The sequence below is a fragment of the Amblyraja radiata genome, chromosome 1 (assembly GCF_010909765.2).
Source record: "Amblyraja radiata isolate CabotCenter1 chromosome 1, sAmbRad1.1.pri, whole genome shotgun sequence".
In the NCBI taxonomy this organism is placed as follows: Eukaryota; Metazoa; Chordata; class Chondrichthyes; order Rajiformes; family Rajidae; genus Amblyraja; species Amblyraja radiata.
In genome coordinates, this window is record NC_045956.1 from 15,619,265 (window position 1) to 15,631,850 (window position 12,586).

Sequence of the window (12,586 nt, forward strand, 5' to 3'; positions counted from 1 at the left end):
TTTAATGATCACACGCATCCATGGTCAATCCATTCAGTGTGTGACGCTTGGATTCGTAACCGGCGTAAAATCACAGAGCTTTGAAATCTTCACGTAGTCACTCACGTGACTCCGAAGTAAAATAGTAAGATTAAACGTGAACTTACCAGTTTGAAGTTTGATCTTGATTTTATGAGGAGTTACGATGAGCGATTACGTGCCCACCGCTCCCACCCTCATATTATCAATGTCATATGGAAGTTCAAGTTTTTCACAATCTTACTATTCTCAGGTCTTCTTTTTTATCTGTGATTTAACACCGCTGCTTTGAAGATTGACGCGCACGCAGACGGACGGCCCTTCTTCACGTAATCGCTCATCGTAACTCCTCATAAAATCAAGATCAAACTTCAAACTGGTAAGTTCTCGTTTAATCTTACTAATAAATTGTATTGTGTATTGTGTATTGTGTATTGTGTCTAACATTTGCAAGTGTTTTCTGTGATTTTGTCAAAATCCCAGATTACATCATAAGATATGACAGGCGTGTTGTCAAAGAATGTGACAATCTTAAATCCCTTCACCTGGGCATATGAGTGGTAAAAATAACTCCTTATCAAACATCAGGAATCTTTGCTCAAATTGTTAAATAAAGACAATTCAGTCTTTGGGAAGACTGTTTCAGTCATGTGCCAATGTTAGCCTCTTCTTTACAGTTCTCCAAAAGATTAGAAAGAAATGTAAGAATTTATTGAGCATTCACATCCACAAACAACTTGAAAACACTTTACAATCAAATCTATACTTCTGAAATAAAGTTACTATGGCAATGTTGTCAATATAGCAGCCAATTTTACTTACATTGAGCTCCCTCGAGTTGCCATGGGACTAATGATTGGATAATGATCAGTCTGAAGAAAGGTCTCAACCCGAAACTTCACCCATTCCGTCTATCCAGAGATGCTGCTTGATCCGCTGAGTTATTCCAGCATTTTGTGTCCATCATTGGATAATGACTGGTGGATGTTAAATATTGTTCAGAATATCAGGAAGAATGTCTCCCATCCTCTGGAAAATAATACAACAGGATTATCTGTATGCAAATGAGAGGGAAAAAGAAGATCTTATTTTAACATCCCATCTGAAAGATATAATCTCCAAAAGTGTGGCAGTAATGATCTGAGATCTCTGGGGCAACAAGAGTGCGACTACTCACTACAAAATAATGGCCCTACTTGATTACAACCTGCACTTAAAAAATGAATAAAACCAAAATAATTATTAAGTTATTGGCTAGATTGCACCAGACCGCATTACTTTTTCCTCTCCCTCCGTTCCAATATGGACCCTTTCTCCCATTATCCCAACCTCCTTGTCCCTCCCCACCATTCCTTCCATCTCTCCCCCTGGCTTTACATTTTATTCCACTTTAAAATGTCTTCTCTCCGTACCAACATGGCACAGTGGCGCACCTGTAGAGCTGCCGCCTTGCATGCCAAAGCCCTGAGTTCCATCCTGACTATGGGTGCTGTCTGTATGAAGTTTGTACGTTCTCCCCTTGACCTGCATGGGTTTTCTCTGAGATCTTCAGTTTCCTCCCATGCTCCAAAGAAGTACAGGTTTGTAGGTTAAGTGGCTTGGTTTATAGATGTAAAATTGGCCCTGGTGTGTGTAGGATAAAGTTAATGTGTGGGGATCACTGGTGGGCAAAGGGTCTGTTTCTGCGCTGTATCTCTGAACTAAACTTAACATCCTTTTGTCTCCTTGTCTCCTTTTTGTCTCCTTTTATCTCCTTTCCCTCTCTGGATTTATCCACACATGTGCTAATCAAACACCCCCTCACCTGTATCCAAGTATCAATTGCCAGGCTGTGGCAATTGCCCCCACTTCCTTTCCAGCTTTTACAATCACAATCACTTTCACAATCAGTCTGATAGATGCGGCCCGACCCAAAATATCACCTATCCATTCAGATTCAGATTCAGATTCAGATTCAATCTTTATTGTCATTGTGCAGTGTACAGAATAGAGACAACGAAATGCAGTTAGCATCTCACCCAGTAGAGAGAACAGAGAATAATGGAACAGCAAAATATATATACTGTATGTACATACATTAGCAATAGTGCAATTTTTCTGGGGGAAGGAGTGTCCGGGGGGAGTGATGGCAATCACTAAGGTGCAGAGTTAAGTAGTGTAACAGCCGCTGGGAAGAAGCTGTTCCTGAACCTGCTGGTCCGGCAACGGAGAGACCTGTAGTGCTTCCCGGATGGGAGGATTGTCATCCAGAGATGCTGTCTGACCCTCTGTGTTATTCCAGTTCTTTGTTTTCTGTCTGTCTCTTAGTCTGTTGCTTTTTACATCTCATTGATAAGGTCTTGAAGAATATTTTCGAATTGTTAGCAATTTGTCTTCAGGATTTCAAATTGATCAAAAAGGTAGGTCTTACATTCATTTAATTGAAGGCTGCCTCAGACTTGCTGAAAGATGATTATATATGTGCTCTGCCTGTTCCTACATGTAAGTTACTGATTTATTTGGTCTATAGTTACAACAAATGAGAGCCATTCAATCTCCTATCACTTAGTACTTGTCCCATGATATTATTCAAGTAAACAAAGAGGGGGAAGGAGGAATCTAATCATTGGTCTGTACAGAATTTATATGTCCTCCCCTATAATCTGATAACATGAACAATGGTTATTACAAATGTATCTATTCAGTCAGTTCATTGGATCTAACCCAAATGCATTGGATACAATTGCCAGAATACATTGATTGAAATTCCCTCCCAGGCTGATGGCTCTAAATTCAGTTGTTTAATCTTGCTTTTCACTTATGAAACTATAGCAAGTAAACATTGAATGCTTAAAGCTTGTTGATGGATTATGTTGCATGTATAGGATTATTTATGGATCATAAATTAACACTACCACAATCCAGAAACATTGAATAAACAAACTTGTCAGTGCAAAGGGCAGTCTCACCTAATTAAATGCCATCTACTAAGTGGCAACCTATCCCACGCACACTAACACATGGCAAGGTAAAATAACAGAAATTGGAGTAAGTTGATGAAACTACATACTTTATGTCAGGAAGTTATGTGTTACTTAACTTTTTACAAGAGCACACTATGAATTTGCTGATCACCAACCGATGACTGCATTTTAGATCGCCTTTGATATCATAATTCAGCCGGAATTAGAAAGGGGTAAAAGCTGGAAAAGAGGTGGGGGTGGGACACAGCCTGGCAAGTGGTGGGTAGATACAGGTGAGGGGAGGGGGGGGGGGGTGGGGGGCTCAGTGGCAAATAAGTGGAGTAAGCGACAAAGGCCGCAGGTGAAAAGAAGGCAAAAGGCTGTCGGATATGGAGAGAGTAGGAGTGAAGTGTGAAGCCAGAGGGTGGTGGAAAGGGGGGTGGGGGTGGGAGAAAGGGGCAGAATAGCTGGTGATGTTGTACAGTTCAAACCTGGCTGACAATGTCTTAGCCACATGTTGGCAGTTGCAGGAATTTTAACCGAGTTTCATGTAATGTCGCTAAAACTATAATAACCTGTTGCTTTTCAAGGGAGGCAACAAGATCAGTGCAGTGAAACATTGTAATATTTTTTGATTTATTTATTACTGTATTGAGGAAACACAATGCTCTTTTAATGCACTAAAAAAACAGCTTGGTGGAATCTCCAAATTGAAAGAAATGCTCCGAATCGGATTACAAATGAAACAAATGGAATCGGTAGAGACGAGGAACTGCAGATACTGGTTTAGAAAAAAAAGCACAAAGAGCCGGAGTAACTTAACGTGTCAGGCAGCATCTCTGGAGAACATGGATAGGTGATGTTTCAGGTCGCGATCCTTCTTCAGACTGTTTGGATGCTTGGCATGGAGTTCCCAGTGTAAGAGCAGATTCAGGCAAGTCTGAGACGGAGCTCTTGCACCAAGGGAACAAGGATTGTTTGAAATTTACTGCCAATTCATGCATGTGGAAAACAATTAAATGGAATAGTTTCGTATTTTAGTGACGGGCATCGTGTGCCTCAATGAAAAATATGACATCCAGGACTTCTTTGTAAATGATGTTTGCATATTCTGGGTGAAGTTGTGATGCATTGTCTTGGCTTGCTGAAAGGTATTCTAATTGTTTTGTCTTAGACCTGCACAGATATTTCAGACATGTAGCATTCCTGGTCTGGGTGCTCAGCTCTGATATTTTGAAATGGACACACCTTAGTTCTGGAAGACTACAGCAAGCTTTACAGTTGCAGAGCAGTCCTGACCTACCATCTATCTACCTCACTGGAGACACTCAGACTATCTTTAATTGGACTTTACAGGATTTTATCTTGCACTAAATGTTATTCCCTTTCTCTTGTGTCTGTACACTGTGGGTGACTTGATTGTAAACAAGTGGAGTTTTTCCGCTGACCAGATAGCACGCAACAAAAATAAGCTTTTTACCGTACCTCAGTACATGTGACAAACTAAACTAAACTAAGGTTGATTTCCCCTTTAGGCTCCTGCAAGGCTAAATTAGGGTAGACAAAAGTGCTGGAGAAACTCAGGGGGTGCAGCAGCATCTATGGAGCGAAGGAAATAGGCAATGTTTCGGGCTGAAAACCTTCCTTCAGACTGATGTAAACTAGGTCTGTGGTGGCAGGGTGTGAAGGGGTGGGGAGGGGGCATAGTGTCCAGCAAGGGATTCGAGCTGTAATTAAGTAATGTTGTGGGAGGAAGTGTCGTCAAGAGTCAAGACTATCTTATTGTTGTAGGTAACAATGAGGCCAAACAATTACATTCTCATTTGCAGAGAGCATTGAATCTGTTGGGTGACTGAGCATGGTGATGGTGATGGTGATGGGGGAAATCAGAGTATGTTCCATGTTTGTAGTAGAGGTCAGGGAACAAAAGTCAGTTCTTTGATCATGCGAGGACAGTAATCCCAAAAGGTACGATGGTGGGAGGAGAGCAATGTGGTGAGGGAAGATGAGATATTTGAGACCATATTATGGCGAGGAAAGGGGTGGAATGCGATAAGGGAGGCATTAGAGGCATTACGGTGGGAGTAGATACTGAGGAGCTGTGAGGAAAGACATGTGCACCGGTACTCTCACTGGTATTATGACTGGAGAAAGGAAGACATATATGGGATCCCAGTGCCATGCGTTAGATGGTGTGTGTAAGGGTTGGGGGAGGTGATGGGCATAAAGGCTTCATGGGTATTTACCTTAAGTAGGAGAGGAATGAGATTGCATTGAGGATTGTACAGATGATGAAAAATGAGGTTGAAGTTGGTTGTGGGGAAAAAAGCAAGTGCCCTGCTGCTGGGGATTTATAGAGTCAGGAATCAGGAAGCAGTTTTTCAAGCTGGTTTGGGAACTCAAGGCCTCATGGATCAAGATCATGATCATGGGAGATCCTGTGCAAGCCCTCTGACTATCAATTGTGGTGCTATATGATCCAAGTGGTCTGGAATTTCTTTAACATTCATTTTTCTGGCTTTGGGTCCAATATGTCCAGGTTGACAATTGCAGAGAGCGGAATAAATCAAGTTTTAAATTACTGCACAAAACTCTCTACATTGTTCAAGATTTAGTAAGATCGCAAAATTTCAGTTTTAATTACATAATACAATGAGCTCTAAGGAGGGGTTGGACAAACTTGGATTGTTTTCCCTGGAAAGTCAGAGGCTGGAGGACAACTTGATACAACTATACAACATTATGAGAGGTGTAGATAGGGTAAATATGCTGGGTCGTTTTCCCAGGGTGGATATGTCAATTACTTGATGGCATAGGTTTAAGGTGAGAGAGGGAATTTGCGAGGAAAGTGTTATTTACACATAGAAAGTGATAGGTGTCAAGAACATGTGTCAGGGGAGGTGTGGAATCAGATGTAATGGCAACATATAAGGGGCAATTAGAGAAGGTACTTGAGCAGGCAGGGAATGGAAAGATATAGACCATGTATAGGCAGATGGGTTTTAAATTGGTGTCCTGAACGACATGTATATTGGAGGACCAGTTCCTGTGGTGTGTTCTTCTCTGTTCTACATCCAGTGTTTAGATGTTAAGTATTTGAGGCAACTTAAATCAATGACGTTTGACATAAAAAGCTGCAACCAAATCAAGTGATGTTCTGGTGGAACCTGAACAAGGACCAGCCTGAAATGGGTAGCCCTCCCACATCAGATGAGTGTCAGTCATTGGTGCATGCACTTAGACACAAATGCTGGAGCAACTCAGCAGGACAGGCAGCATCTCTGGAGAGAAGGAATGGGTGACGTTTCGGGTCGAGACCCTCCTTCAGACGTGCAAGCACTTCACTTGGGGTAAACAAGTGGATTGGCTGGGCCCGTTTGAAGTTGTCCAGGACTGGGATATCTCCTTTCCGGGCCCAAAAACGTTCGAGACAGACTTACCCATCTCCTTCTTTCATCCACCACCACAGAACCATCTCAAATTGTTTACCAGGTGGGAAAAGAAACAGAAGCCTATGACAAATTGGACATTTCTCCTCATCCCGTGCATCTGTTGCTTTGCAGAAAAAGCTGACCAAGAAGGTACGGACGTTCTTGAGGACTGGAACTTCAAGTCTGCTGCCTCTTCATTCACCGACATTAACCTGATGGACTGCATCACCAAAGAATGACTTGGATTCGATTCAGAAGTCTACTCAGATGGGTGAGCTCTCATTCCTCTCTTGTCGTTTCTTCCAGGGACTCACCTTTTTACTCGCTTGCTCATTTCTTGGGCTAATGCTCCAGTTGCATTTTGGATAAAAGTTGAACATAATCCTTTATAGTGTCTCAAAGTATAACATAATATAGAATAATATAAGAGAGTCTAAAATAATCGGATAGACTTCATCCTGCATAGAGTGGGAAGATTTCATCCATCAGGAAATTAAGGATTTGTAGGGGGTGCTAGACTAAGTGGGACCCGTTGGATCCCAGCATCACACGGGAGGGCTGGTCACCAACGCAATATTCCACCTCTCCACCAATTCCAATACTGCTCGCCAGTGGGGGGGGGGGGTCTGTCTGTTGCGCTAGTATGGGTGTTGCGGGCCGAAGGTACTGGTTTCCAGAGGGCCAGTATAGACATTGTGGGCCGTATGGATGCTTGGGCAGGCATCCAACTGTTGCAACGATTTTAAAAGCCAAGCCAAGGCAAACAATTGGGCTGCAGACACCCGACAACCAAAATTCACTTTGTGAACACAAACTTGTTAAAAAAAGGCGAGGCAAACAATTGGGCTGCAGACACCTGTTACGACTCCCGAATGCAGGTACTTCAGAGCCGCGTAACATAATTCAAAAACCAGGTTCAAGTTCAAAAATAGTTTTAATTATTCAATGGAACACAAAACCCAAACCTGATTCAAACAGGGATATGGATGGACTGACAAACAATGTAACCGTGCTCCAGCCAGCCACGTGATGGACCGTCGAACCGGAGACTCTAAAACCTGCCTAAAGAGATATAACCCTGAAACAAAATACACGAAAACACTAAGGTCAGCCCTTATCCGTCCCAATTCAATATTTGTTAACAAGTAATGGTGAAAGTACACAAAGTTCTATGCCATGTGGCCAGGCCTTCCGCAGCTCACACCAGCAGGCTGCTCACAAGTCAGGGTCGACGAAGAAGAGAGAGAATCCTGGGAGACTCTGGTATTTAAGCTTCAGATGAGTCACCCGTCACCTGACGCAACTTGGCCAATCGGGTACAGGAGCCTTTTAACCCCTTGATTCCCGACACAGCCACAAGGCCTGCACTCGGGAGAGAAACAGAGAAAGGTAAGTACATAGCATTCACCAGGGGGGGGGGAGCGCCTAACACCCCCACCCAAAGATACTGAATAAGTTTCGGAAGAAGAGAGAAAAAAACACCACCAAATCCCAGAAACTATTCAGGAGCTAAAACACTACTGGCGCGACAAGGCGTCAGCCAAGACATTATCCTTGCCACGGATATGCCTGTCCTCCAGGTTGTAGTCTTGCAGCTGCAAACTCCAGCTCATTAACCGCCGGTTCTTATTCTTCATACTCTACAAAAATACCAAAGGATTATGATCCGTGAGTACGATGACAGGGACATTCGAGGAGCCAACATAAACCTCGAAATGATTCAGAGACATTAAAGTAGCAAGGGCTTCTTTCTCAATGGTGGAGTACCACTTCTGATGACGATTAAACTTCTTAGAGAAGTACGAAACTGGATGCTCCACCCCATCTGAATCATCCTGTAGAAGAACTCCACCAACCCCACGATCACTAGCATCCACTGCCAGCTTAAATGGACGCTCAAAATCAGGTGCCGCAAGCACAGGTGCGCGCACCAGAAGACTTTTAGTATGATCAAAGGCTTGTTGACACTCTGCGGACCACACAAAAGCTACCTTCGGACTCAGCAAATCCGTCAAAGGGGCAGCCACCACAGAGAGGTTTGGACAGAATCCTCTATAGTACCCAACCATAGCCAGATACCTACGCAGTTCAGTCCTAGAGGTTGGAGCAGGAAATGCGACAATATGCCCCACCTTTTCCTTGAGAGTGCGAACCTGACCCCAGCCCACCACCTTACCCAGATATGTTACCGTGGCCTGGCCAAACTCACACTTTTCCAGATTGATCGTTAGGTTTGCCTCCGCTAGACGATGAAATACCTCCTTCAGATGACCGATGTGTTCGATCCACGACCTGGAGCACACAACCAAATCATCAAGGTATGCCTCACAGAAGGACAAACCAGACAATACAATGTTCACCAACCGTTGGAAGGTTGCCGGCGCATTGCGCATCCCAAATGCCATTACCGTGTACTGAAGAAAGTCATCAGGCGTAACGAACGCAGAGATCTCCCTCGACCGCCTAGTCAAAGGAACTTGCCAATACCCTTTTAACACGTCCAACTTAGACACAAAAGATGCACTTCCCACACGATCCACGCAATCCTCCATCCGTGGGAGAGGATAGCAATCCGGCTTAGTTACACCATTCACTTTCCGAAAGTCCGTGCAAAACCTGTCCTCCCCATTAGCCTTCGTAGCCAGTAGACACGGAGAACTCCACGGACTACAACTAGGTTCAGCAATGCCATGCCGCCGCATATAGTCAACCTGACTCCTTAGACGATGACGCCTGTCAGGGTTGACCAGATACGGATGCTGTTTAATTGGCGCAGCACCGGCCACGTCAATGTCATGCTGCAGCACAGACGTCTGGGAAGGCACATCCGAGAACAGTGATCCATTTGACTCTACCAAAGCAAGCAGATCACCCCGCTGACCTTCAGTCAAATGAGACAACCGCAAGGGAAGCGACTCCAAAGCCTCAGAGTTACACAGCTTTCCCTGCGTCACTGCCACAGACAACCATGCCTCACCCACATCACCACCCGTGTCAGGGGGCAGCACCACTGCAGCCAAAACAGGCTTAGACGAAACCGAAGGACATAGCTCCTCCCCATCAACCTCCACAGGCTCCTGCTCATGGTACTGCTTCATCATGTTGACATGACAGAGCTGAGTCTTACGCCTCCGATCAGGGGTACCAATAACGTAATCCCTCTCACCAACCTTCTTAACCACCTGATAGGGACCGCTATACCGAGCCTGCAGACTGGAACCAGGAATAGGCAACAACACCAGGACCTTGTCACCTGGAGAAAAATTCCTACTAGAAGCCTTCCTGTCAAACCAGTCCTTCATCCTAGACTGAGCAGAAGCAAGATTACCCATTGCCAGTTCGCATGCCCTCCTCAGTCTAGACCGAAAGGTACAGACGTGGTTTAAAATACTACGTTTTGTATCCTCCTGCAACCATTTCTCCTTCAGGACCCTCAACGGACCACGTACAGTATGCGCGAACACCAGGTCAACAGGACTGAACCCTAAAGACTCCTGCACGACCTCACGCACCGCAAACATAACTGGATGAACCCCCTCATCCCAGTCTTTTTCAAACTCCAGGCAGTAAGTGCTCAACATAGATTTCAGAGTCTGGTGAAACCTCTCGAGAGCTCCCTGGCTCTCAGGATGATACGCACTGGAGTAACAATGCTTAATATCTAACAACTTCATTACTTGACCAAAAACCTTCGACATGAAGTTGGAACCTTGGTCACTCTGCACAACCTTGGGCAAACCGAACAACAACAAAAACTTAGTGAGAGACTTCACAATGGTAGGGGCAGTAATTCTACGCAAAGGGACCACCTCCGGAAAGCTGGTAGACGCACACATAATTGTCAATAAAAACTTGTTGCCCACCCTTGTCCGAGGTAGAGGACCCACACAATCAACTAGAATCCGCTCAAACGGCTCACAGGGATTGGATATAAAGGCGCAGGAACAATCGATTGGTTCGGCTTTCCTGCCACCTGGCAAATGTGACAACACCTGCACTGCTGTTTCACGTCCTTTTTCAACACTGGCCAAAAAAAATTCCGTAAGATACGGTCATACGTCTTATTGACCCCCAAATGTCCACCCAGAGTACCATCATGAGCCAAACAGAGTATCTCGTCCCTATACCGACGAGGTATCACAATCTGATCAACCACGCTCCAATCATCATGCCCAGATATATCCAAGGGAGACCACTTTCGCATCAGTAAGCCATCCCTTAGAAAATACCCCTTTGCTGTGGAATCCATATCCCCCTCAGGCACCGCGCAGTCGAACAGATCAGATAAACCTGGATCACTCTTTTGCTCCTCAACCAGCCGGTCATGTGACAACGACACCGGTGTAGTCTCAGTCATTTCACCAACTTGTGATGCAGACACACCCTGCGCAACACAGGATCCACCATCCTGCTCCACAAAAAAACTCTCACTCAAGTCAACTACATCATCAAACGTAGCTTGGTTTCTTGCCATAGCTCTAGTGACAGCACATGCTGCAAACACTTTCGGATGCTGCATAGCAAGATTATCAGGACACTGCAACATAGGAACAGCCGTCACTTCAGGAGTGGCCAAAACTTTACCCCCAGCCAAATCGTTACCCAGAATCAACGACACTCCCTCAATGGGAAAACATGGCCGTATCCCTACAGTTACTTGACCTGAAACAAGCTCAGACTCGAGGTTAACAGCATGCAATGGCACTACCATGCCATCCATACCAAATCCTACAACTGGGATACTAGAACCAACAGATGATTTCTCAGAAAACGGTAGTACATTATCCAAAATGAAGGACTGAGAAGCACCAGTATCACGCAAGATGGACACCAGAACTTTACTCTAGAGAAACAAAACCATTCATGATGAACGCAGAATAATTCCTACACTCATCAGACTCAGGCACCTCAGGTACCACCGGTGCCTTCTGTGTACCCACCAAAGCCACAGGCTTTGCATTTTTCTGCTTCAGAACGGGACACGCCTTTAACATGTGCCCTCTCCCTCTACAATAGCAGCACACAGGACCCTCATTAGTCCTCACATTTCCGTCAACCTTATCAGCTCGGACCTCCCCCTGTATCAACGTGCTGCCACTTGCAGGCACAGAAACACCTTTGACACTGCCACCGGCGACACCACCACGATCAACCGGCCGTGCACCAAAACTATAGGATCGCCCAACAAAATCAGTTTTATGAGTCAATACATACTCATCTGCCTTAGACACCTCATTAACCTTCTGCTCATTAAGGTAATTAGTAACCCTTTCAGGGAGACAGTTCTTAAAGTCTTCCATAATCATCAAGGCCCGCAGTTGCCCAATATCCTTCACTCCTTGAGAAGCGCACCACCTGTCAAAAAGTGCCTCCTTCTCCCTAGCAAACTCCACATAAGTCTGACTATCAAACTTCCTAAAGCGCCGGAATTTCTGCCGCTACGCCTCTGGAACTAATTCATAAGCCCTTAATACTGTAGACTTCACACACTCATAGTCCAGACTGCTTTCAACAGACAAAGACGAGTACACCTCCCGTGCTTTACCCACAAGGACACACTGTAATAGCAAGGTCCACACGTCCCTGGGCCACTTCAAGGACAAAGCCACTCGTTCAAACACTGTGAAAAACTTGTCCACATCCTTCTCACTAAACGGAGGAACCAGGCGGATGTTCTTGTTCATATCAAACTCCCGTTCCCTAGAAGAAACCCGGGAGGCATCCAACTCCATCTCCCACAGCCTAATCTCTGCCCTTTTGGTCTCCTCCTCTGCTCTTTTGGTCTCCTCCTCTCTCATTGCCAGCTCTAACTCCTTCACCCTAATGACTGCCTCCATGTCCTGACCAGGCTGAACAGAAGGTGGGGTACTGTCTGCACAGCCAGGCAAAACCCCACCCTCCACCAACGCAGCCCACAACACCGATATAATGGACTGTTTCTTTGAATGCTTGTTAATAGGCACGTCATAGTTCTCTGCCAGAAAAATCAAATGCTCCTTCGTACATCTATCAAACAACACCCGACTAGGAGCCTCAATAAAGTCCTTCCCTTTAAACTCCATATCAAATGTAGCACCAAACCATCAGCTAAACCCTGGGCACCAATACTACCACAAACAGGAAAGACAAATTTCCCTCACAACACAGACTGCCTCAAAGCAGGGAAGAAAAAATTCCCTCACACACACAGATTTC

The 12,586-nt window shown here is 44.9% G+C and overlaps 1 protein-coding gene across 1 annotated transcript in view; it reads left to right on the forward strand.

Moving 5' to 3' along the window:
* Positions 1-12,586, forward strand: part of LOC116971201 — a 149,311-nt gene that overhangs the window by 90,694 nt on the left and 46,031 nt on the right. Inside the window, exon 6 of the mRNA XM_033018169.1 lies at positions 6,524-6,662. Coding sequence (XP_032874060.1) covers positions 6,524-6,630 — 107 coding nt within the window. The 3' untranslated portion in view covers positions 6,631-6,662. The remainder of the gene's footprint in view (positions 1-6,523; positions 6,663-12,586) is intronic.